The sequence below is a fragment of the Xiphophorus hellerii genome, chromosome 7, assembly GCF_003331165.1.
Source record: "Xiphophorus hellerii strain 12219 chromosome 7, Xiphophorus_hellerii-4.1, whole genome shotgun sequence".
NCBI lineage: Eukaryota > Metazoa > Chordata > Actinopteri > Cyprinodontiformes > Poeciliidae > Xiphophorus > Xiphophorus hellerii.
The window spans coordinates 32,153,593-32,181,541 of NC_045678.1; the positions used below are offsets into that span (position 1 = coordinate 32,153,593).

The 27,949-nt window shown below is 46.8% G+C and overlaps 1 protein-coding gene across 3 annotated transcripts in view; it reads right to left on the reverse strand.

Moving 5' to 3' along the window:
- The window catches only part of dpp10 (dipeptidyl peptidase like 10), a 103,089-nt gene that overhangs the window by 37,259 nt on the left and 37,881 nt on the right, over nucleotides 1-27,949 (reverse strand). For 2 of the 3 annotated variants that reach the window (XM_032566958.1, XM_032566959.1), the window contains exons 2-3: nucleotides 10,515-10,629; nucleotides 8,779-8,874 (exon numbers count right to left, since the gene is read on the reverse strand). In XM_032566958.1, the coding sequence (XP_032422849.1) occupies nucleotides 8,779-8,874; nucleotides 10,515-10,629 (211 nt within the window). Of the gene's footprint in view, nucleotides 1-8,778; nucleotides 8,875-10,514; nucleotides 10,630-26,404; nucleotides 26,424-27,949 lie in introns of those variants that run through there. The other variant, XM_032566960.1, reaches the window with a different exon arrangement.

Here is a 27,949-nt window from a genome sequence, read left to right on the forward strand (position 1 = left end):
GAATAAATCATTAAATAAACTATGAATAAACCATTCAGGCCTTGGAGTAACAAGAAAAGGTGCATAGAAAACTTATTTATTGCTCATTTTGCGACACACTGATCTACTCTGATGCAGCCAAGTCAGATATCTGGCATCTTTTCTTGGATGCCAGTTCATCAATGTCGGGGCTCAGAGTTTGAGCTGAGGAAACCTTCATTATCGAACAAAGGTGTTCGTCAGTCAGGCGTCTCCTGTGAGACGTTTTCATCATCTTCACTGAGGAGAAAAGTTGCTCACATACAGGAAATATGTAAACAGATATTCTGTCTCCCAGCTGTCCAGAAAAGTTTTATTTTCTGTCTTTCCTTTTGCCATGTTTTGGTAGGGTAACACAGTGATGGCTGTAGTTTGAGGTCGCAGTGAGGTTTGGGGGAGAGGCCCGGGGATGCGGGGTGCGCCGGGGCTTTCAACCCAAGGACTGCGCAAGAAGACGGATCACCACCTTCCTAATACATCCATGTCCGCTACCATAAGTGCTACTGACACAGAGGAGGAGGCGTGTCTGCCTCTGTCCTGATTGACGTGCCAAAAAAACAGCAGAGCATTATGGGATTTGTAGTATAAGCGGTGAATGCGGCGTCACAGCGTTGCCACCGTATAATACCGGCGGGCCGGCTCTAATATTAATTTGAAATTGCCTCGCGGGCCAAATATAATTACACTGCGGGCCAAATTTGGCCCGCGGGCCAGAGTTTGACACCTATGGTGTAGGGCCTCCTTTTGCGGCCAATACAGCGTCAATTCGTCTTGGGAATGACATATACAAGTCCTGCACAGTGGTCAGAGGGATTTTGTAGAGGAATATAATTATATTAATAGTTAAAAACTATGTTTGTTGGTTGGTTCGCACTAAGATATGTTTTAACCTAAAAGAAATGTATCGTGTCAAATGGACTGGGATTATGTAAGAGCAGAAATACTCTTTATGGAGTTGTTTTGCACTGAGGAAATCTGGCGCCGTAGAAGGTCAAATTGACCTGGCTCCAGGTTTCCCCTGGCGTGCGAAGCCGAAGTGAGAAGGGAAGAATGTTTGGGAAACGATCTGTTTGGATAGATAAGAATAATAACTGGCTTGTTTTGCACCTTTGAAATGGAGCAAATGTTGGAGGTCAATAGGTCTTAATATTTCCAAGGAACTTCCAATACACATCCAGTGTAAGACGGAGCCAAATGAACTACGTAAATGAAGGAAAGCAACTCCATTGGTCGAGGCTTTCCAATACACACCAGTAGAGCTCGGATCCTATAAAAAACTGATACCAGAAGTAGAAGTCAAGAGATTTTGGGACTACTGTAACGATGTGTATGTGATGTTTAGTTCCACAGATGTGCATTAAAATCTCTTCTTGTTTTGACTATGAGCAGATGGAGTTCCGAGTCTTATTTAACCTTCTTTAACATACTCTATGAGTTTAGGCACCTTTAAATTCCTCCATAATTTTAAGCCATTCTTCTTGCAGGATAGCGGCCAGGTCACGACGTGATGCTGGTGGAGGAAAATGTTTCCTGACTCGCTCCTCCAAAACACCCCAAAGTGGCTCAATAATATTTAAATCTGGTGACTGTGCAGGCCATGGGAGATGTTCAACTTCACTTTCATGTTCTTCAAACCAATCTTTCACCAGTCTTGCTGTGTGTATTGGTGCATTGTCATCCTGATAGACGGCACCTCCTTCAGGATACAATGTTTGAACCAGAATGGTTCGGTAGTCCTTGGCAGTGACGCGCCCATCTAGCACAAGTATGGGGCCAAGGGAATGCCATGATATGGCAGCCCAAACCATCACTGATCCACCCCCATGCTTCACTCTGGGCATGCAACAGTCTGGGTGGTACGCTTCTTTGGGGCTTCTCCACACCGTAACTCTCCCGGATGTGGGGAAAACAGTAAAGGTGGACTCATCAGAGAACAATACATGTTTCACATTGTCCACAGCCCAAGATTTGCGCTCCTTGCACCATTGAAACCGACGTTTGGCATTGGCACGAGTGACCAAAGGTTTGGCTATAGCAGCCCGGCCGTGTATATTGACCCTGTGGAGCTCCCGACGGACAGTTTTGGTGGAAACAGGAGAATTGAGGTGCACATTTAATTCTGCCGTGATTTGGGCAGCCGTGGTTTTATGTTTTTTGGATACAATCCGGGTTAGCACCCGAACATCCCTTTCAGACAGCTTCCTCTTGCGTCCACAGTTAATCCTGTTGGATGTGGTTCGTCCTTCTTGGTGGTATGCTGACATTACCCTGGATACCGTGGCTCTTGATACATCACAAAGACTTGCTGTCTTGGTCACAGATGCGCCAGCAAGACGTGCACCAACAATTTGTCCTCTTTTGAACTCTGGTATGTCACCCATAATGTTGTGTGCATTGCAATATTTTGAGCAAAACTGGGCTCTTACCCTGCTAATTGGACCTTCACACTCTGCTCTTATTGGTTCAATGTGCAATTAATGAAGATTGGCCACCAGGCTGGTCCAATTTAGCCATGAAACCTCCCACACTAAAATGAGAGGTGTTTCAGTTTCATTGTCCAACCCCTGTAAATGACAACATTTACCTATAGCTTGTTAATCTGCTCTATTCACAAATGATTGATAATGTGATTCTATGAATATGATTTATCGTTTTAGAGTCGATAGACTAAATAGTTCCGTCTTATTTTTTCCTATATATAAAACTATATAACTATATATATATATATATATAAAAAACTCTACCAACAAAACTGGAACAAATGTTGCAATTTTGGTCCCCAATCGAACCGAATCTACCGGACACTCAGGTGTGCAAACGGCCTATAAACCACCTTTCTGAGGCGGTGAGAAGAAATCACAATAAATCCCTATTTTTTTTTCAGTTTGAGTTGGTTTTACAGTCAAACCTGGTTTTACAGTTAAACTGTGTCTTATGTGCCGTTCCTGCAGACCTAATGCGGCTCCTTGCTGGGAGACGGATGAATAAGATAAAAAGAAATGGCTGCAGTGATCTTTAAAACATTGCTCTGGTTCTCTGCACTTGTCTCTTTAAATAATGAACCATTCAGAGCTAAAAAAGAACAGACTCTAATGTATAATTAATGCTGCACGTCTGCAGTGCCATGAATAATGAAACGACTTGACTCAGAGGTGAAAGATGGCCGCCGCCGCCCACAGTGGCTCGGCTACAGCGCTTAGTGGGGCTTCCTCCAAAGTAAAGGTCAGTGTGGCTCGCTTTTAGAAGACTGGATCCCAGATCCATCTTCCTGTTCACCTGCTGGGTTATGGAAGCTTTCATCAGCAGAAATCGTTTTCATATGAGCTCTGGAAGTCACACAGTGACAGCATGCTACATGCTAACAGCTAAACCGCCAGGATCACATTGACAGAATGCTACATGCTAACAGCTAAGCCGCCAGGATCACATTGACAGCATGCTACATGCTAACAGCTAAGCCGCCAGGATCACACTGACAGCATGCTACATGCTAACAGCTAAGCCAAGGTTCAGAGGACGATGCAGCTGGTCTGGAGGTTTCTGATGTGACAGGAACTGAAGCAGCAGCTGCTGCTGCAGGGAAACATTTTGTGTTTTCTCTGTGATCCACTAGAAAACTTTAATATTTCCTGATAGAAAGACGTTTCCAGCTCCAGGTGCCACGGACGAGAGATAAATCTGCTGGAAGCCGCTTCGGGACAAACGACCTGATAGAAGATTAATCACACACCAGCTGAGTTAGTGTTGCTAGGCAACAGCATTTTAAATGCAGACGCGCTAAGTGCTGCAGACATTAGCGAGCCGCGCTGAGGAAGACTTCAACAGGAACAGCAGCTGAAGGTCCAGATGGACAAACTGCAGCAGGTTGACCAGGATCTAAAAGATTCAAAATCTGAATAAAACATCCAGAAAGTCAGAAACCTGCAGATCCTTCGGTTCAGACTGACTGCCTCTGTTCCCACTGTTCATAATAATAATAATAATACATTTAATTTGTAATGCACTTTTCATTAACAAAAATCTCACTGCTACACACACAATCGTGGAGGATGACAGTCACTGTTCCCAGTGTTCCCATCACTTCCTCAGCCTTTCTACTGGGAGAGACATAACCAACCGAGTCCAGCACCTGGAGAGGAGGCGACCAGGCGACATGTTACCAGGCGACTCGTTACCAAGCGACTTGTTACCAGGCGACTCATTGACCAGGCGACTCGTTACCAGGAGACTTGTTAACCAGCAGCTGCTGTTGGTCGTCAGTGAATTAGAGTTCAGTTAGGAGAATCAAATCTGGTGGGATCAGTTTCTCAGCCTCAGGATGAAACCAGTTTCTGAGTCTCCATGTGGTTGGAACTTGAGACTCGTATGGAGGTCTCAACTGGTCTCAACTGGTTTCTCACAGTAAACCTGTTTCATCTACGTTTCTTTATTTTGAAGCATCAGAAAATTTTTTTGATTTGTTTCCACTTATGAAACATTTTTGTTCCAACGTTTTCGTGAAGCGACCGTTTGGTTTGAGCTGAAACAGGACAGACGACCTCGCCTGGAGGGTCAGAGGTCACCAGGTCACTCCACTCAGCCCGGAAGTGAGGCGTTCACTGACAGACGTAGAGCGTGGCCTAAGCTGTATATTTCTGATTGTGAGGAATCTCCATGGAAACGGGAAGAAGACGATGAAACCAGCAGCGAAACCAGTAGAGAAACCAACCAGTAGAGAAACCAACCAGTAGAGAAACCAACCAGTAGAGAAACCAACCAGTAGAGAAACCAACCAGTAGCTCTGAGTAATGAATTATCTGTTTGCTGCTCCAGACGCTGTAACCATCCAACGTTACAAACAGAAACACGTTGCCGTTATGAATCAGACGTGTTTCTGTTTCTGTTGGTTTTCTTTATTTCTGCCATGTTGGTTCTTTTAATCTCATTGTTTGACTTTTGTTTTATTAATATTTCTTTGTTTTTACAGTTTATATCAGGTTCAGTTTCATTTCTTTCTGCCCTAAGAGAAAGTCAGGAGGTTTTCCAGGTTTTCCAGGTTTCCAGGTAGTGGTTGTATGTATATTTCTGATCCAGGACAGAACAATGAAGTTTAACCTGTTCGTCGCCATAGCAACGCTGTGTAGCGGTTAACGTTCCTCTGATATTAAATGTTATTTAATGCTAATAAAACCTAAAGCCTCCCTTCGTCTCAGGATCCAAACGGATCTATGAACGCTGCATCCTGTCCTGCCATCGCCATGGTAACCAGAGACTCAGCATTTCTCAGAGCGCCGCTCTTTAACCTGAGCAGCTGTTCACTAACCTGGAGCAGAAAACGCTGCAGTTCCAGAAACATGATGAGTTATTAATAACAGCGTGAAGAACGGCATGCTGGGAAGTTTCTCTGATGAACAGCGGCTGATTCTCCAGAAACAATCAGGATTTGTTCTCACTTTTAGCTTGATGCTAACTGCTGAACCTGAAGCCTGGCTGCTGTTCATCCACAACAAGCTGCAGAGACGTCGCAACGTTTACAGTCAGCAACTCATCTGGCAACAAGAGTCCAGTCAACCCAACCGTCAGGCAACGCCTGATCAGAGTTAATAATCACCAGAAAACATCTGCATTTAATAATCTGGATCCATAATCCATCAAACTCCCTTCAGTTCTTCCACCTGGACACTAGAGATCAGGCTGACCTCTGACCTCTACCCCGACCCTCCAGAGTCACATAAAGCCGGTTCCAAAGTGGGCCTTCCACCAGCTGCAGAACAATACCAGGACCAGATTACTAATGTGGTTCTACATCACCACCCAGTTCTACACCACCCGGTTCTACACCACCCGGTTCTGCATCACCTGGTTCTACATCACCTGGTTCTGCATCGCCTGGTTCTACATCACCTGGTTCTACATCACCTGGATCTGCATTCCTGAACTGAGAGAAGAGACTTTTAAATGCTGCTGCTAGTAGACGGGTTCTGAACTGGATCTGAACAGAACCACAACCAGGAGGGGCCGCTGCTGCTTCCTGCTGGTCACTGACTGCACCTTCATCTCCTGCTGCCATGGAAACCATGAGGGACAGACTTTGATTAGACCAATCATGCAGCTAATTAAATTAATGAAAGAATCTCCAGATGGGGTGAAGCAGCAGAGCGACCCAGAAGACAAGAACAGCCGGTTCTGGTTCTGGAAGTCCGAGGAGCTCCATGACCCGATCATCTTCAGATAAACATGAAATCCTGTTCACTGCAGGCAGCAGAACAGTAAGTGGCTACGACACAGGGCGCCGCGCTGCAGGGGGCGCCAACTCATTTAATTAATCTGTTTTAATAATCGGGTTCAAACCGATCAATTCTTTAATAGAATCAAATTCTCAATAATATTGGAAGTCGGGCGACTTGACAGAAAATAAACACTGAGTTTCTGATTAACGGTTAAATTATGACAAGATGTTTGATCAGAAAAAAGCAAAAATCCTGAGAGAGTCGGAGGAGAACAAACCTGAAAACACGACGGGGAACCAGACCGTTTCCTGCTTCCTGTTGGCCGGCTCGCCACTTCCTCCTGGGAGTCGCTCGCCGCTCATTCATCTGTCAGCTAGCTGCTAGCTCATAGCCGTTAGCTGCTAACTGCTGCTAGCACCCTCCAACACAAACAGCTTCAAGCAAATAGTATTGATTGGTTATTGATCAGTGGAGGTTTACTGCAGACCAGAGGGGAACCAGGAGCTGAACTGAGGAAATCGATTCTGAACAATAATCAGATAAAAATATTCTGATGATTATTTTATACAATATTAGAAAAACATTGAAAGATACAAATAAACAAACAATTTAGCTCATTTTAAATGAGAAACTAAACATTTTATTGCCTAAAATTAACAACATAACATTTATTCAGTGAACTGCCACTACTGTAAGCGAGGGTGTTCAAAGTGAGGCGCAGGGGCCATTCATGGCCCCGGAACCGAGTCTGTGCGGCCCCAAAGACGCAAAAATGTTCGATGCAACACAGAGTGATCACCTGGTTTCCTCGTGTTGCCATGGAAACCAGGACCACGGCGTTTATTGTTGAGCAGGAAACAAAACAAAAACACGTTTCTGTAAATTTAGTTTTTAAAAATGTTTTTTTCCTCTGTGATGATGACTAAAACTTTGTCCACTCTGGTTTAAATGAGTAAAGTGTATTTTATTATCTGTAGCTGATCATAATTCAGAATGTTTTATTCAGAATGGTGGAGTTTAAAACGTCAGAAAACATGAACTAACAAACTTTAATCTTCCTCTGAAAACATGAAACCAGGATGAACGGCTGAATTCTCAATCATTTCTCCTTCTCTGCTCAGACTTTGGTTTAAACTGATAATAAAGTTCAGATTTTTCTACATATTTTCATCATTTTAAACATTTGCCACATTTTTCATTATAATGATGATCAATAACTGATAGATATCATAAACTATTTAGAAACAACATTTCCCCAAAATAAACAGTGAATATTAAGAATCCTGTTTATCATTCAGTGAGTTAAAAAACGATTCATCACTCAATTAATAAACTTATCAGATAATTAATAAAAAAGTTTATCAGTTTGACAAACAGAAACAAGATTTTAAAAACACCAAAAAATTTAGTTTATAGCAGAAAAACAAACTAGTTCTGTTTCTGTCTGAGCTCTGCACATCCATCCATCATCCATCCAGCATCCATCCATCATCCATCCAGCATCCATCCATCATCCATCCAGCATCCATCCATCATCCATCCAGCATCCATCCAGCATCCATCCATCATCCATCCAGCATCCATCCAGCATCCATCCATCATCCATCCATCATCCATCCATCATCCATCCAGCATCCATCCATCATCCATCCAGCATCCATCCAGCATCCATCCAGCATCCATCCAGCATCCATCCATCATCCATCCAGCATCCATCCAGCATCCATCCAGCATCCAATCTATCAATCAATCAATCAATCAATCAATCAAATGTTATTTGTATAGCACATTTCAGCAGCAAGGCATTTCAAAGTGCTTTCCATCATATCAAACACAGAAATACAAAGAAACATAGAATCAATAATCAAAACACGACATTAATTCAGGTTCCATCAATAAATTTGTAATTGATTACGTTTCAAATACAATCCTAAACAGGTGGGTTTTTAGTGGAGTTTCATCCATAAAGGTTTACCTGTTCACTCCTACTGTGTTATATGGAACAACATACCTGCTGCTATTTTTATTCCCACTCACAATGATACAGTTTAAAACGATGTAAACAGAATTTTAATGGGCTTCTGGTACCAGGCTCCGTTCACCTCTTTCACTGAATCTGGAGCAGGGACTCCATCCATCCATCATCCATCCATCATCCATCCATCTTCCTGCTCTCTGGTTTGATCTCATGTTGTTTACTTACAGCCAAGGTCAGCAGCGGCTCCAGCAAATCAGGAATCAATACGGCTAAAAGAAGCGCTGGGAATCTAAATGGGAACGTCTGGATTAGCACGAAGAGATTAAACATGGCCGCCTGCTTCTGCAGCCGTTCCTGCTACAACTACAGCTACAACAGCTACAGCTCTATCAGCTACAGCTCTATCAGCTACAGCTCTACCAGCTACAGCACTGACTGCTGCTGCAACCATCATATCCCGGCAAAATCTGATCAACAAGGAGCAGCGAGAGGGAAGCTGCTGGAATAATCCACCATTTCCCCCATCAAACAGAGCCGGCAGATTAAACTCAAACCCAGATTAGCTCCGCTCACCGTTGATCCATCGGGCCTCCGGGTCATGCACACTGAACTCTGGTCTGAACAGATCCTCCACGGTCAGCTTGGTGTCGCTGCCGGCTTGGCTATCGACTGAAAACACAAACACAAGCAGACAGGTTTCACTTTCCACTCTTCATCCAGTTACATACAGTTTGTTTCAAATTAAACATCCATAATTTAGCTGCCTCTGTTTGGCACAGAGGTCAAAGCTCCAGCAGTCGGTCACATACTCTGTCCTCTCCCTGAGGCTGGCGAAGAGCAACCCAATCAGGAGCCTGACAACAACCTGCAGGACTTCAGCTTCCTGTCATCGTCTCTCAGGCCTCTGGTTGGTTTGGAAACATCTTTTCATCAGTAAATGAAATCAAACTAACTCAGGTAAAGACTTTTAACCAGCTCCATTGGCAGCATGACTATAAATCGGAACTAATAATATAAGAGAACTAGAAAATTCCTGAAGAAATTTAACGGGGCCTGCCAAAGTGTGCCCGTCGGTTTGGACCCAGCGTTCTGATACTAAAAATTAGCATCAATGCTAGAGAAAGCTGCAATCATATGAGGAGAATGACAAGAATGTTTACCAACATGGACTTGCACCATTCAGTATGATAAAGTTAGTGTATCAGCTAAAATTAGCCAAAATGCTAATGTTAGCTTGAATGCTGTCAGTAGGATGTGGGTCATCACTAGCATGTTGTCTGTACTTTACTTACTGCATTCAGTATACTAAACATGGCTAATAAGTAAGAACAATTGCTAATAGCTTATTTAAGCTAAAAGACTAATGCAGCAAAGATATTAGCAAAGATAATGCAGGCTAATATTATTTCACCGCCGATGGTAGTGCACTAACCTTAGAAGAATATTAAGGCTTTTATTTTGAAATCTTCAGAAAGCTTCACATTAAATGGCCATACTAATTCAATGTGTATTCAATGTGAATGCTGTCAGTAGAATGTGGGGCATCACTACGATGTTCTCTGTAATTGACTTACTCCATTCAGTATAGTAAACATGGCTAATAAGTAATAAAATAGCTAATAGCTTATTTAAGGTAAAAGGCTAATGCTAATGCGCTGCCTTGCTGCGCAAGGCAGTTCCCTAACCTGAGAGAAAAAGATAATGCATGCTAATCTTAACCTGAGGGGGATCTTGAGGCTTTTATTTTTGAAAATTTCAGTAAGCTTCATATTAAATGGCCACACTAATCCAATGTGTAACAGTGCTTTGGATAAACCAGTCACATTAAGCCAAAAAGAGCAATTATATGGTGTAAAACTTGTCAAAGTTTTTATTTAGAAATTTTCAGTAAGCTTAATTTCAAAGGGCCAAACTAATCCCATGTGTAACAGTGATTGGGTTAAATCAGTTCTATAAAGCCCAAAACACAAGTAGTTCTAAAGGCCAGTTCAGTCCTCAGTAGTAACTGACAGTTCCGCCATGTTTGTAGTTCTGACCTTCAGTCATTGTAGTTCTAAAGAGCAGCTCAGCTGTCATGTGAGTGAGACAGACAGACACACAGACAGAATTCTGTCTGTTTCAGGGCTGGAACTGAGAAGCACTGACCTAATGTGACACTGGACATATAATGGTGCGTTCACACCAAATGCGTTTTGAGCATCAGGCGCATCTGGTTTGCATTCAAAGTCTATGTGGAGGCGCGTCGAGGGCCGCTCGCATCACAGACAGTTAGGACACCGGGTCAGAACCGGGTCAGAACCGGCTCTTACCTGGGCTGAGCAGGATGACGGACATGGTGATGAGGGAGCAGACCACCAGTATGACCAGTAGAGCGATGGCGATGCCTTTCCAGTTCCTCTGAGGAGGGCTGACCGCGCCCAGGTCCTGAAACAGCAGAACCACAGTTACTCAGCAGAACCGGACCGGAACCAGGACCCGGAACAGGACCGGAACCAGAACCAGGACCAGAACCAGAACCAGAACCAGGACCGGGACCGGGACCCGGAACAGGACCGGAACCAGAACCGGGACCGGAACCGGAACCAGAACCGGGACCAGAACCAGAACCAGGACCGGGACCGGGACCCGGAACAGGACCAGAACCAGAACCAGGACCGGGACCCGGAACAGGACCGGAACCAGAACCGGGACCGGGACCGGGACCAGGACCGGAACCAGTACCGGGACTGGAACCAGGACCGGAACCGGGACCAGAACCAGGACCGGACCCGGAACCAGAACCGGGACAGGAACCAGGACGGGACCAGAACCGGGACAGGAACCAGGACCGGAACCTGAACCAGAACCGGGACCAGAACCAGGACCCAGAACAGGACCGGAACCAGAACCGGGACCAAGAACAGGACCGGAACCAGGACCAGAACCAGAACCAGGACTAGAACCGGGACCAGAACCGGAACAAGACCGGAGCCAGAACCGGAACCAGAACCAGGACCCGGAACAGGACCGGAACCAGAACCGGGACCGGAACCAGGACCAGGGCCAGGACCGAGAAAAGGACCGGACCAGGACCAGGGCCAGGACCGAGAAAAGGACCGGAACCAGGACCACAACCAGGACCGGGACCAGAACCAGAACCAGGACCGGGACTGGAACCAGGACCGGAACCAGAACCAGGACCAGGACCAGGACCAGGACCAGAACCGGTTAGGGTTAAAACTAGGACCAGAACCAGGACCAGGACCAGAACCAGAACCGGAACCAGAACCAGGACCAGTATCGGAACCAGGACCCGGAACAGGACCGGAGCCAGAACCGCGACCGGAACCAGAACCGGAACCGGAACCAGGACCCGGAACAGGACCGGAGCCAGAACCGGGACCGGAACCAGAACCAGGACCAGGACCGGTTATGGTTATGGTTAGAACCAGAACTGGAACCAGAACCAGGACCAGAATCGGAACCAGGACCCGGAACAGGACCAGAGCCAGAACCGGGACCGGAACCAGAACCAGAACCAGGACCCGGAACAGGACCGGGACCGGAATCAGGACCAGGACCGGGACCTGGAAAAGGACCGGAATCAGAACCGGGACCGGAACCAGGACCAGAACCAGAACCGGGACCGGGACCAGGACCAGAACCGGGACTGGAACCAGGACCGGAACCGGGACCAGAACCAGGACCCAGAACAGGACTGGAACCAGAACCGGGACCGGAACCAGGACCAGGACCAAGAACAGGACCGGAACCAGGACCGGAACCGGAACCAGAACCGGGACAGGAACCAGGACCGGAACCTGAACCAGAACCGGGACCAGAACCAGGACCCAGAACAGGACCGGAACCAGAACCGGGACCGGAACCAGGACCAGAACCAGAACCGGGACCGGGACCAGGACCAGAACCGGGACTGGAACCAGGACCGGAACCGGCACCAGAACCAGGACCCAGAACAGGACTGGAACCAGAACCGGGACCGGAACCAGGACCAGAACCAGAACCAGAACTGGAACCAGAACCAGGACCAGAATCGGAACCAGGACCCGGAACAGGACCAGAGCCAGAACCGGGACCGGAACCAGAACCAGAACCAGGACCCGGAACAGGACCGGGACCGGAATCAGGACCAGGACCGGGACCTGGAAAAGGACCGGAATCAGAACCGGGACCGGAACCAGGACCAGAACCAGAACCGGGACCGGGACCAGGACCAGAACCGGGACTGGAACCAGGACCGGAACCGGGACCAGAACCAGGACCCAGAACAGGACTGGAACCAGAACCGGGACCGGAACCAGGACCAGGACCAAGAACAGGACCGGAACCAGGACCGGAACCGGAACCAGAACCGGGACAGGAACCAGGACCGGAACCTGAACCAGAACCGGGACCAGAACCAGGACCCAGAACAGGACCGGAACCAGAACCGGGACCGGAACCAGGACCAGAACCAGAACCGGGACCGGGACCAGGACCAGAACCGGGACTGGAACCAGGACCGGAACCGGCACCAGAACCAGGACCCAGAACAGGACTGGAACCAGAACCGGGACCGGAACCAGGACCAGAACCAGAACCAGGACCGGGACCAGAACCAGGACCGGAACCAGGACTAGAACCCGGACCAGAACCGGAACCAGGACCCGGAACAAGACCAGAGCCAGAACCGGAACCAGAACCAGGACCCGGAACAGGACCGGAACCAGAACCGGGACCGGAACCAGGACCAGGACAAGGACCGAGAAAAGGACCGGAACCAGGACCAGAACCAGGATGGAACCAGAACCAGGACCGGGACTGCAGATGTGTGACCAAGTCACTGTGTTGCAAGTCTCAAGTAAGTCTCAAGTCTCTGTCCTCAAGTCCGAGTCAAGTCTCAAGTCAGGAACCTTTAATTTCAAGTCATTTCGAGTCGTTTTTATTTTATTTTTTTTATAATTTGCAATTATACATAAAATTCAAATAATAGACCATTTGTTCTTTTTAAAATATGTATTTATCTCGAATGATAAAAATCTGGAAATGGGTTCTGTGCGACATGTGACAGTCACGCCGGTCATTAAGTCAAAAACAGTTGACTTAATGCACTGACTGCAGTAAACAATATATTGTCAATATAATTTCCCAACGTAGATGTCTTCAAATACACCAACCATCCTTAGATGATACTAGACCCGGCTCATCATCATGATGGGACAGAGAGACTCTGTTCCCTGTGTTCAGGTCCAGAATCTGCTTTCTGTTCCGGAGCCCCGCTCACTATCCACCGGCTTCCTGAGCTAACACGGTGCACATTATTTGTGGAGGCATTTGAAGGACCGGATTTATGGTAAATCATCACCAATTTAACCCGGAGTACACATGCTAACACGAAGTTAGCTAAAGTCAACTATCTTACAGCAAAAGAAAAGTGCCACCTACCGATCTTTGTGAAGCTTCAAATGCCGGACAAAGTTGGACGTCGTGGCATCTCCATCCGATATTCTCTTCTTGCATGTTTTACAAGTTGCAGTTCGTTTTTTAGTCGAAAGTTCATAACCTACGTAGCCAAAAGAAATTACTCGCGGAAGCATATTCGAGCGGTTATTTCGTATTTCGTTCCCTGAGCTCTGCAGCTTTGTCGCGTTTTTTTAAACGTCCAAATCCTGTTAATTTGATTGGTTGTGCTGCAGCTACGTACACATACATACATAAGGAGAGAGGAAAACCATAGTGACGGTCTGCGCATATTGATACGGAATGAGTGAAATTAATTAATGACGCCACTTTATAAATAATGTGTTTTAAATTTTAAGACTTTGAGTAAAAAATATCAAGTCTTTTCAAGTAAACAGCTTCAAGTCGAGTCAAGTCCCAAGTCAATGGCATGAAAGTCAAAGTCAAGTCCGAGTCTTTGAGCATTTTTTCAAGTCAAGTCTCAAGTCGTGATTTTAACGACTCGAGTCTGACTCGAGACCAAGTCATGTGACTCGAGTCCCCACCTCTGCGGGACTGGAACCAGGACTGGAACCAGAACCAGGACCAGGACTAGGACCAGAACCGGAACCAGGACCCGGAACAGGACCGGAGCCAGAACCGGGACCGGAACCAGAACCAGGACCGGAACCGGAACCAGGACCAGGACCAATACCGGTTATGGTTATCGTTAGAACCAGAACTGGAACCAGAACCAGGACCAGAACCGGAACCAGGACCCGGAACAGGACCAGAGCCAGAACCGGGACCGGAACCAGAACCGGAACCAGGACCCGGAACAGGACCGGGACCGGAATCAGGACCAGGACCGGGACCTGGAAAAGGACCGGAACCAGAACCGGAACCAGAACCAGGACCGGAACCAGAACCGGTACCAGGACCAGAACCGGTTAGGGTTAGAACCAGAACCGGAAGCAGAACCAGGCCCAGGACCAGTACCGGTTATGGTTAGAACCAGAACCGGAACCGGAACCAGAACCAGAAGGAGAACCGGATAGGGTTAGAACCGGAACCAGAACCGGAATCAGGACCAGGACCGGAACCGCAACCAGAACCGGAATCAGGACCAGAATCAGGACCAGGACCGGTACCAGAACCAGGACCAGGACCAAGCCGCCTCTGTTAGCTAAGGTAATCCTGATCACAATTTGTTTCACAATTGAATGAAAACTGAATCCTGTTTCATCATCATCTGTTCAGTGATTGGATGGTTCGGAGTCTCCTGGTGACATCATAATGTAGAGCGTTGTCATGGTAACTGATCTGATTATAGATAATAGATGCTAAATATTAGGAGTCCAAGGACTGAACAGTGGGGAACGCCCTGCTGGGACCGGACTGGTCCCAGAGTCCAGTCATCACACTTCAGGATGTTTAATGCAGCCAGACTATGAAACTTAAACATGAATTTTCCATCTGCCATAAACGGAGCGCCGCGGCGGCCATCTTTACTGCCGTAAACGTCATGGCGACAGGCTGCAGGTCGCTCCCTCTCCGTTCGTCTCATCCTGATAAAATCAGATTTTCAGTCTTTATTTTTCTGAGACATCAATAAAAAGAAAAAGGCTTAAAAACCAAATGCTGCTGATGTGTGGCAGGGTGGCTGCATCCTGCGTTGCATAGCAACAGAGCCAATTGGAAATGCAAATCTGACCAGCAAACAAACGCATCAACAACAAAATGCCATAAAGAGAAATAAGCAACAGAAAACAACCACTGGAAGCAAAACATGAGCAGAAATGATGATAAACTGAAGCAATAAGGAAGTGATGGGAGACGAAGTGGTTCCTCCTAAACAGAAGTTAGGAACAGGAACAGATCGATGCTGGACTGAATCGTATATTACCTCTAGAATTACATATTGCATAGAGAAAAGTGGATGTTTGAGCTATTGTTAAAATCTGTGCCACAGCTGTGATGCAATAAGATTATTTAAAACCAGCACCCTGACCCAGTAGGACATTTGGGAATGCAGCCATTTCCACTCTGCTAACTTGCTTTTAATTTTTTGCTGAATGTTTCCCAGTTCTTACTCACAATATCTTTATTGCCTAAAAAAACACACCAAGATATTTAAAACTGTCTTTCTTCCATAAAAGACCCTGAGGGAGAACTGGGAGCCCGTCAGACCACTAGCCAACGGCCAGAGCTTCGCTCTTTCCCCAGTTCACCCTCGCAGCGGACAAAGTAGAAAACCTTTCTGTGATCTTGGTTAAAACAGTGACATCTTGCTGATCTTTTATAAAAACAACAACATCGTCAGCATAGGCAGATAAAACCATATTGTTCTTAAAACCAGGTAAAACCAGACCATAAACACTCGAGCGTATTCTCTGGAGGAGAGGTTCCAGGGAGAGTGCGTAGAGCATCCCCGAGAGCGCGCAGCCTTGTCGAACGCCTCTACACACCCTAAAAGGAGCACACAGGCTACCGTTGATCTTCAGCACACTCTCAATGCCACTGTACAGAACCTGGATCTGGGCAATAAGACCCTCGCCGAACCCAAACCTCCTCATGGTTTTCCAGAGGAAGCCATGTTCAATGCGGTCAAATGCCTTTTCTTGATCTAGTGAAATCAAGCCAGTTTTTAGACCCAATGAACCAGAGACCTCCACAACGTCCCGAATTAGGTAGATATTATCTACCATGGACCTGCTGGGGACGCAATAGGTCTGATCCCGGTGGATGACCTGCTCCATAGCTCTTCCGAGCCTCGTGGCCTTGGAGAGGATCTTGTAGTCGGTGCAGAGGAGGGACACAGGGAGCCAGTTCTTCATGTCCTGCAGATTTCCCTTTTTGGGCAGCAGGGTGATGACTGCCCTGCAGCAGGACAAGGGGAGTGAACCAGTGTGCAGGCTCTCATTGTAGACATCGAGCAAATCTTGGGCCAGAAGATCCCAGTAGGCCTTGTAAAACTCCACAGTGAGCCCGTCAATGCCTGGGGACTTCTGGCCCTGCATGGTGAGGAGGGCTGTGTGGAGCTCCTGAAGCCCCAGGGGGCGCTCCAGGTCAGTGTTGGTCTCCTCGGAGACCTGAGGCAGTTCACTGCAGAACTCCCCGAACAGTTCCTCGTTCTCCTCATATTCACTCTGGAACAGAGAACGGTAAAACTCCACAGCCCTCCTCCTGATCTGCCCTGGTTCACTCAGTTGCTGCCCTGTGTCCGACAGCAAAGAGTGGATCTGCTTCCTCTGCCCGTGTTTCCTCTCCAAGCTGAATAAAAAGCCAGAGGGAGCATCCATCTCTGTGATGTTCTGGATCCGGGACCTGACCAAAGCGCCTTGGACTTTATTCTCCAGCAGGTTTGCTAAAACTAGCCTTTTAGATTTGAGAGCTTCAATGTGCTCTCGATTTCCTGTGGATTCACTAAGTCGCTCTAATTCCACAATGTTCATCTCCAGATCCCTAATAGATCCAGTAATGTCACGGGTGACATTAAGAGTGTGCTGCTGACTCAGCAGTTTTATCTGAACTTTTCCATGGTCCCACCACTGTCTCAGACAAGTAAAATCAGCCTTTCTCTGTCTAAAACCAGTCCAAAAATAACCTAAAATCTCCTTAAAACCCTGATCATAAGTTAAAGCTGAGTTAAAATGCCAGTAAGCGTTCGACCATGTCCCTCGGGGAGCCCTGTGGGGGGTTCTCCGGGAGTATGGGGTACCGGGCCCTTTGATACGGGCTGTCAGGTCCCTGTATGACCGGTGTCAGAGTCTGGTCCGCATTGCCGGCAGTAAGTCGGGCTCGTTTCCGGTGAGAGTTGGACTCTGCCAGGGCTGCCCTTTGTCACCGATTCTGTTCATCACTTTCATGGACAGAATTTCTAGGCGCAGCCAAGGTGTTGAGGGGATCCGATTTGGTGGCCTTGGATCTCATCTCTGCTTTTTGCGGATGATGTGGTCCTACTGGCCTCATCAGGTCGTGATCTGCAGCTCTCGCTGGAGCGGTTCGCAGCCGAGTGTGAAGCGGCCGGGATGGGGATCAGTGCCTCCAAATCCGAGGCCATGGTCTTGAGCCGGAAAAGGGTAGAGTGCCTTCTCCGGGTCAGGGGGGGTGTCCTGCCCCAGGTGGAGGAGTTCAAGTATCTCGGGATCTTGTTCACGAATGGGGGAAGAAGGGAGCGGGAGATCGACAGGCGGATTTGCGCAGCGTCTGCCGTGAAGCGGGCGCTGTACCGGTCCGTCGTGGTGAAAAGAGAGCTGAGCCAAAAAGCGAAGCTCTCGATTTACCGGTCGATTTACGTTCCCACCCTCATCTATGGTCATGAGCTTTGGGTCATGACCGAAAGAACGAGATCGCGGATACAAGCGGCAGAAATGGGTTTTCTCTGTAGGGTGGCTGGGCTCTCCCTTAGAGAGAGAAGCTCAGTCATCCAGGAGGGACTCAGAGTAGAGCCGCTGCTCCTTCACATCGAGAGGAGCCAGTTGAGGGGCATCTGGTCAGGATGCCTCCTGGACGCCTCCCTGGTGAGGTGTTCCGGGCACGTCCCACCGGGAGGAGGCCCCGGGGAAGACCCAGGACACGCTGGAGGGACTATGTCTCTCGGCTGGCCTGGGAACGCCTCGGGATTCCCCTGGAAGAGCTAGAAGAAGTGGCTGGGGAGGGAAGTCTGGGCCTCCCTTCTGAAGCTGCTGACCCCACGACCCGACCTCGGATAAGCGGAAGAAGATGGATGGATGGATGGATGGATAAGCGCTTCTAGGTAAAATGTTTCTGATAAAAACTACCTAAAAGCAACGAGTGATCTGTAAAAGCCACCGGTAAAATCTGGCATGTTTTAAACACATTAAAATGGTGTTTAAAACAATAAATACGATCAAGTCGAGCTAAAGAGATTCGGTTTTCCTTAATGTGGGACCATGTGTGCTGCCTGGAGCCTGTTCATCCTCCTCCATACGTCCACCAGGCCGTGAGACGAGACCAGCTGCTGCAGAGCATGTTGGGCTGCCGGATGAGGCTCTGCGTGATTACGATCTAAAAACTCGTTTTCTGTACAATTAAAATCCTCAGATCCACAATCGCCCAACCTTTCCCCAATTAAAAAAAAACGCTTTTTCTCTGCATTAGTGATAGGAGCATAAATATTAATAAAAACCATGCTAAAATGATCAAACTTTGCTCTGACTAAAAACACTTTCCCTGAAGGACGTGTTGAATTTCTGTAGCGTTTGGGGTGAAAGCTCTAGAGAACAGGAAGGCCTGGTCCTCTGGGAGGTGCTGTGGTTTAACATGACCTCCCCCCTCCACTCTCTGCTCCAGTCTGTTTCACTTAAATCATCACTGTGAGTTTCTTGTAAATAAATGACATCAATTCTCTTTTGGTTCAGTGTTTGATAAATTAAAGCACGTTTCTTAGCCTCCCTCGGCCCGTTAAGATTCAAAGATGCTATTTTAAAAGAATCCGTGTTGAGTAAGAAGCTAAAACCAACACACCAAAAAACTATCAAAAATATAAAATGCTACTGTGCATCATTCTAATCATAATTGTTTTCTGACTGTAGACATTATTTTCTTCAACCTAAAAACTTCCTGATCTGATAAACCTGATCCCTCTTTGTTCCTGATGTGACGCCTTGCTGAGAAATAAAATAATCTTAAATTAGGAAAATAACTTTCGATTTTTATTCCTCCAAATCCTTTAGTTTGCTGTAAAAAAGTTCTAAAAGATTCTGCAGGGCATCTTGGTTCTTTACTGCTAGTTTGAGACACAGAAACCTCTCTGGTGTCAGAGAACCAGCTCTCAGCGTCGCTGCAGCCAGCCTGCAGCCAGCCTGCAGCCAGCCTGCAGCCAGCCTGCTGACCAGCCAGCAGCCACCCTGCTGACCTGCCTGCTGACCTGCCTGCTGACCAGCCAGCAGCCAGCCTGCTGACCTGCCTGCTGACCTGCACAGCATCACCACATTCCTCCTTTTGCTTCGCCTGTTTATCGGGGCAGAAGCCTCCAGCTCCATCACCTCCTCTGCTTCACCTGTCTCTCATAGATCATAGAGAAAGAGACATTTTCTACTCTATTTATTTACTTTTGTAGCGTTTTGATCAGGAAACGACACGGCCACCTAATTTTTTTACAAACATCTTTGTTGAGGACCCCGTTAGTTAATCTAAGTCTTAATGCGGCTTGTTTTGTTTTTAAGTTTATTTCCCCTGGTCACCAGCCTGCAAACTGGTTCCCAGTAGAGAACACAGATAAATACTGTAGATATGGATCATAATCTGTTGGTATCTGACAGTATAATGTAGGAACGTTTATTATTATAATTTTGGCGCGTCAATTTGGATATCTCCACCAAGTACAACATTGGCTGTTAACTTTATATCATTTAGATGAGATTTTATTACAGTATAACTTATCGACATTACTTTATATTTCTCTCTATTTGGACACGTAAACACCACAAGCAACACCATCAGGTATGTGATTTAAATTTTATTAAATGTGATGACACCAACCTCATTGTTTAGCGACACTTACTGTGGGTAATGTCGCTAAAAAAATGTTTTTTTAAAAAGTCCAGAAACAGTGCGGCTACATTACAGGATCTGATCCAAAAACAATCACTAGCCTAGAAGTGTTAATAAATCACATTACAGGAACTTGAGAATCAATTCCAATGTTTTTCCTGATCAGTGCTGGTTACTTGTCAACAAGATGGCGGCGCGCGTAGACGCAGCGGCTCTGTGCTCACCGACTCGAAGTTTGTCTTTTCCACTTTGCTCGGTTAAAAACACCTACAACCGACAAAATTTGCTGGTCATTGGTCAAGCAATCGGGGGAAGTCTGTCACAGGAGCTTTTCCGTGTCCACAACAACATTCCGGTCGATATTGCTCGGACACCGGGCTCTCCCTGGATTACAACCCCAGTATCTGCGACAGGGCGACGGCACAGAGATCGTAAACAAAAGAGGGGGCGTCGCAGCGGCATGTTAGCGAGGTTCAGGAAACAGCCACACAAACCACCGCTACCAAGCATTTTCTCTCCAACGTGAGGCTCTCGCTAACAAACTGGACGAATGGAAGCTGTGGATTGCAACTGACAACCTCATCCGGGAATGCTGCGTTCTGTTGATCACGGAGACGTGGTTAAATCCAACCATACCGGACCCGGAGATCGAGCTAGCAGGCAGTGACGTGCGGTCAGGGGAGGCAGGTGAGGCAGTGCCTCACCAGCCATCATGGAAAGAAAGAAAATATATAATCATAAAGTAATTTAAATTGTTATATTCATCCGGTGGTTTGTACTAAAAAATATTTATTTTTCATGTAGCTTCACCAATTTCGATTTTTATTTGTTCAAAATCGCTGAATTTTCTTATTTTCCCATTCAAATGCTTGGAAGCGATGCCGGTGAGGCAGCAGCGAGCTCTGCCTCACCTTGGATTGCGCAACCCCTGGCTCTGCGCTGGCTGCTAAGCGGAGAGAGCATGTTGCTGTACGGCGTCAATAAAATGGTTTAAACAAATTTAATATGTGAACTTATTTCCAATAATTTAGCTTATGTATATAATGTACAGTGCTTTTTGTCACCAACTGTGTTTGTGTAACGTGTTTCGTGTAATGAGCGATTATAAACGGCAGAGAACAGGTTCGAGGTGAGGCAGGCAGTTCTCTTGCCTCATGGCAGGGGGCGCTCAAGATCCCAGACGTTCGTCTTGTTCACTCCTCAACTGCCGAGTAAGTGACAGCGAGCTAGGCTAAACGATTCGGGAAGCAAGTCAAGTGCTATAAGTAAAGGTAAGACAGTAATAACATTTATTTTGTTTTGTTTTTTAAGGAAATGTGTGTTTTGTGAGCTACAGTTTGTATGTGTAAGGATGCAGAAGTGAAACATAACCTGTAAACTGCTGTCAATCTATGCATCTATTTGCAAATCTGATTCTGATGACGTCAGTGCCTCACCAGCTATGAACCTCACCGCACGTCACTGCTAGCAGGCTACACAGAACACCGACAGGACCGATCAGCGAGCTCCGGTAAGAAAAGAGGAGGTGGACGATGCGTTTATGTAAATAACAGCTGGTGTACGAACTCCACAGTAGTTGTTAGCCACTGTTCTCCAGGCGTGGAGTTCATCACAATTAAATGCAGACACCGATACCTCCATTCTACTCACTGCGGTTTACATAGCACCGGATGCTAACGCTAGCTCGGCCGTGGGACTCCTGCATGATACTATCAGCAACAACCAGAACAAGTTCACATCGTCTCTGGGGACTTTAATCATGCTGATCTGAAATCAGTCCTCCCCAAATTCCATCAACACGTAAAGTGCACAACCAGGGGTGATAAAACTCTGGACAAGCTGGACACAAACATCAGACAAGCATACAGGGCTAAACCCTTAGCACACCTTGGCCAGTCTGATCACGTGTCCCTGCTACTGATCCCTGCTTACACCCCCCTGTGGAAACGTGTCCCCAGTACAACCCGGACTGTCACCATCTGGCCTGAGGATGCCTCTCACCAACTACAGGACTGCTTCCAGAGAACTGACTGGGAGGTTTTTGCACATCAGGACTTGGAGAACTACACCTCAGCAGTCTTGGACTACATCAGGTTCTGCACGGACAATGTCACCAGGAACAGACTCATGAGGATCTATCCGAATAGGAAACCCTGGATGACTAAGGAGGTCCGGGGCCTCTTGAAAGCCAGGAACGCTGCTTTCAGGTCTGGAGACAAAGCACTCTACAGTTCTGCCAGAGCCAACCTGAGAAGAGGCTTCTGCCAAGCTAAGGCATCATACAGAGGGAGAATAGAGAAGCAGCTCAGGAGCAACAACACCAGGCAGGTGTGGCAGGGTGTTCAGCACATTACAAACTACAGATCCAGCAACCAGCCATGCACGGAGGGAACCACTTCCCTGGCAGAGGAGATGAATATCTTCTTTGCCCGCTTTGAGGCGACACCTACCACAGCTCCACCACAGCTGCCTGTCCACAGCAGCTCTGCTCTCACAGTAGAGGAGTGTGAGGTGAGCCAGGTGATGAGGAAGGTGAACCCAAGGAAGGCTGCGGGACCTGACGGTGTGTCGGGACGGGTGTTTAAAGACTGTGCAGACCAACTGGCTGGAATCTTCACAAAGATTTTTAACCAGTCCCTGTCTCAAGCCACTGTCCCTCCCTGCCTAAAGTCCTCTACCATTGTCCCCCTGCCGAAAAGAACCAACATCAACACCCTGAACGACTACCGTCCAGTGGCACTCACACCGATCATCATGAAGTGCTTCGAGAGACTGGTGCGGAGTCACATCCTCGCTGGCCTGCCTGCTGAGCTGGACCCTCTCCAATTTGCCTACAAAACAAAGAGGTCCACAGAGGACGCTGTATCCACAGCACTTCATGCTGCCCTGACCCACTTAGAGAAGCAGGGGAGCTACGTCAGAATGCTCTTCGTGGACTTCAGCTCAGCATTTAATACCATACTTCCCCAACGTCTGGTGTCCAAGCTAGCAAACCTTGGGCTCCCATCAGCCACCTGCAGTTGGATCCTGGACTTCCTAACAGGTCGCTCCCAGAGGGTCAGACTGGGCCCCCACACCTCCACTGCTCTGAGCCTGAACACCGGATCGCCACAGGGTTGCGTGCTCAGCCCACTTCTCTACACCCTCTACACTCATGACTGTGTCTCCAACCACCTCAGCAACAAGATCATAAAGTTTGCAGATGACACGACTGTTGTTGGTCTCATCTCAGGCGGGAAGGGGGAGCTGGAGTACAGGGATGAGGTGAAGCGGCTGTCAGAGTGGTGCAAAGTCAATAACCTGCTCCTCAACACCTCCAAAACAAAGGAGCTGGTGATCGACTTCAGGAAGATCAAAACGGACATCCAGCCTCTCACCATCAGTGGGACCTGTGTGGAGAGGGTCCCAGTGTTCAGGTTTCTGGGCATGGAGTTGGAGGACAAGCTAACCTGGAGCACCAACACCAAGGAGCTGTTGAAGAAGGCACAGCAGAGACTGTACTTTCTGAGAATACTCAAGAAGAACCGTCTCCCCTCAGACCTGCTGCAGGCCTTCTATCACTGCTCCATAGAGAGTGTGCTCACGTACGGTCTGTGTGTCTGGTACGGCAGCAGCACATCCGCGGACAAGAAGGCGCTCCAGAGGGTTGTTAGGGCAGCAGAGAGAACCACAGGCTGCCCCCTCCCCACTATGGAACAGATTTACACTTCCAGGCTCCACAAGAAAGTTTTGGACATTTTAAATGACTCTTCACACCCTGGCCATGGTCTCTTCCAGCTGCTGCCATCAGGCAAGAGATACAGAGCAATAAAAACCAGGACAAATCGCCTAAAAAACAGTTTTTACCCGATGGCAATCATGGCACTAAATTCAAAGGCATAAGAACTTCTGCTCTTGACACCACTTTGTTAAAAATGTAAATTCTGTTGCGACACCTCCAGGCGCTGCAACCATCTCCTGATGTCTATTTATTTCTCATTTTGTACTATTTATTTCTTTATCTTTTTATATTATGTATATACACATAACCTGCATCTTAACTCCAGTCGAGCAAATCTCAATCTGTAATCTGTTGATGACATGACAATAAATCTTATCTTATCTTATAAATAGCAGAAACCTTCCACTTATTGTGGTTGCCTCATGTTAATTTCATGAGTTGGAATGAATTTATTCTGGTGTAGCTGAATGTGAATGGGACTGTCATGTTACTCATTGATCTGGTTTTGCTCCAATGCGGTGTTTTCGAAGCGAACTCAACGCTGCTCTGTAGAAACTTGTTTTGAAATATAATTTTCACGTGCAACATTAAACATATTTGCTTCAAATGGAATTTATAGTAAAGTTTTGCAAACGGTTTGTCACACAAGTAGCATTTTTAAACAGGCATCAACACAGCCACCTACAATTTAGAAACATCTGCGGTGCGCAAAGGTTTCAACCAGTTAATTTAGCCACCAGTTAATCCATAACACCGGTCCGGCCCAATGTGACCCTCCTGGCCACAACCAAAACACTTCATGTTGGAAGATGTGGCAAACAAGATGTCATCAAAATCATCTATTCTGACATGAAAGCGCAAATTAAGTTCTTCGTCGCGTCGATTTAACAACATGAACAGAAACAACGTGTTTTAACAAAGGTGATTTACACCCGGATGGAACCTTTTTATCACGTGACATCACCTTGCCGTGTCGAGACAGTTGTTTAACCAAAAAGTCGTCATTAATGAACGGAGGGACCTTTGACAGAGTTACCTTAGTTGCGGCGAAACCTGTAAAAACAAGCCGTTAATAGAAATGTCCGCTTCCACCAACTGCTGAGCCTGTTCAACTTTCTCAACGAAACATACGGCAGCTCCACTCATTCGAGCTGCCGACCTAATGCACCTTATAACAGGGGCCGCGTTTCATTGGCTGATGCCCATTCTACGTGGTCACGTGCGTGGCCGTCTCACAAACACACTTAGCTTCCCGTTAGCTAAGAACAGCATAATGGCAGAACTGATACAACTTGTACACCTTGAAGCCTGTCTGCTACACAGTCTTACGTTAGCTAAACAGATCAATATGCAATGTGTCTGTATCTGACATACACTAAAGATTTTATTTTAGCAGAAAAGGCTTTGGACTAAACTGTTACTCGTGTTAGCCATGCTAGCACCAAGTACAGCTAGTCTGTAAGAGCCTTATGATTGAAATAAGCAATTCCTGATGTGGCAGGAGCACAAGGCTTTGACACTTGGGTGGTGGGTGTGTCGAGGTGGGCGTGACTGTCACTAAGGTATGAATGGGAGCCATACTGGCGCGCTGATTTGTATGTATGAGGAAGCGCGTGCGCCGCTGGTGGTGGTAATTTCTGTTGACCGTGTTGTAATGTCATTTATTGTTAGCCACATCGTATGGTTTAGCCTGGTCAGTATGTGTCAGTCCTTGTAAAGTCTGAAGTATGGCTGTCGCAGTGGAATAAATTGATGATTGCAACAACATGAAGCGACTTGGAGTATAATGAAGCACGAGTCGGACAGTTAGAAATTCACCGCGTTGGGCGTGCCGTGGTGGCGTAGGGGTTGGCGCGACCCACGTTTGGAGGCCTCAAGTCCTCGACGCGGCTGTCGCGGGTTCGACTCCCGGACCCGGCGACGTTTGCCGCATGTCTTCCCCTCTCTCCTTCCCCCTTTCCTGTCAGCCTACTTCATGAAAAGGGACTCTAGAGCCCACAAAAAGACCCCCTGGAGGGGTAAAAAAAAAAAAAAAGAAATTCACCGCGTTAACCCAGTGCGGCCCTCTACAATACCGCTAGTTTGCCGCACATTTAAGTCAATCAACCATCGCTGTGTTCAGGGAAGCGCTGATTAATAATCGAGAAATAAATATCAAGCCTGGAAACTTGATATCGTAACAAACTGAATGTTATGTTTTTAACGTAATCTTTGCTCGTCTTGCGGGGAGCAGGCGGTTGCCACGGTAACAGGTGTGCTTAAACTACAGAGAGAGAGAGTAAAAAGGTAGGAGTGGTTTTGAGTTGATCACCTGTTCAGGTTATTTTACCTTTGTTTCCCTTTGCTGTGGCTCATTACAGCCGCTGTAGTTTCTAAACGTTGGACTAATTACCTCGTTCGTTTGTGAGTTTACGTCATTCACAACAAACATCAAACAGAACAAATATATTTCATAAAATTTTAACAAACAAATGGCTTCTACCGCGGTTATTATGTGAAATTAAATTAATTATATCCCAACTTCAGAAGATTTGCCTTTACCTTTACAGAGCTCTTTGGTTCCTCCTATCAGTCTGTAGCTTCTCATATTGAGGTCAAAGTTCAGATCTACCATAACTGACTGACACCTGCTGGCCTCAGGTTTGCAACCAGCTTGTGACTGAGAAACCAGTAACCTCCTCCCAGATGATGACATGAACTTGTTAGTTCCTCTGTCCATGTAGTAGCTGATATATTGTGAAAATCCGCTAGAAATGATGCACTAATCAGTCATGTTACCTAGAAACAACCAGGCTTTGTTTGTGAGACTTGCGGTCACGTGGGTCGGTTGTGGGCGGAGCTTGGTAAGGTCCATGGACCAATGTCCAATCACCTCACCCACAGACAAACACACTTCCTCCACGCTGCACAGAGAACCAGCTCCCACCTTGATGCCGTTCTTCCGTGTCAGTGTGGAGGAAGACCCACCACCAGCCATCATGGCGTCCTCAGACGCCGGCCTGACGGCCACAACCGAACCCAAAAAAAACCTTAAAACGTGACAAACTAACACAAAATCACAACTAAACAAGTAACATAAACACCCAGAGAAAAACAGTAAGAAAAAAACCAAAGCATAGAAAATATACAAGCACTCTCTCACTCGCTCTTCCACACACCCTCCTCTCACACGAAGAAGAAGAAGAAGATTTTTTGATTTTTAACAAAACATTTATTGTGCAATAATTTAACAATAACAACAGTACATAATCAGATCAAAGGACACTAAAAACACAATAAATATTTACAATAGCAGCTTATTATATTTTAAGTCTCCCTGATCAGAAAAGGTGCACAGTACATTATTAAAACCCCACAGTTCTAAAAAACCCCTCAGGTTCCTGGTGGCTCTGTGGAAACAAAACTCCAATCTCAACCTGGCCTTAATATTGACCTTCCACAGAGCCACCGCGTCGAGTTGAGGTCCAGCCTGCATTTTGTCTCGTCGAGTTATATAAATAGCCATTTTGGCTTCGGCTATTAAATAATTTAAAAGACGAGATTTAAAACTTGTGGATTGACTGTAATGTACACCGTTAATAAAAAGGGAATTGGTAAAAACCACGCCAAAAAGGCTAAAAATGCTCATTAAAAAATTTAAAAAACTAGTTAACCGTACACAATCTGTAAAAACATGAAACACTCTCAGACAAACTGCAAAATGGACACTCGTTTAAAACCCCGGGACTGATGACCGATAAAAACGAGTTTGTGGCGATGGCGCCGTGCAAAATCCGCCACTGCAGATCACCAGTCCGTTTTTTGATTGGAGGCTTGTATAAAGTCCTCCATTGAGGTTTCTGTCCTCCGAGTCTGTCGCTCCACACGCTGACGGATCTTTTGCAGAGAGTTCTCTTGTGTAGGATCTTGACACAGTATTTGTACAGCACTTTTGCGCTGCTGTTATTTAAGTCTGAGTCCGTAAAATGCAGCAAGGGACCGCAGTCCTCCTCAACATCTGGAGCCAGGAACACATCTGGAAACATGTCGTTTGAGTCAGGCAGGCACTCCTTCGTGGCATACAGCTGCAACAGCCGCCTCTCCTCG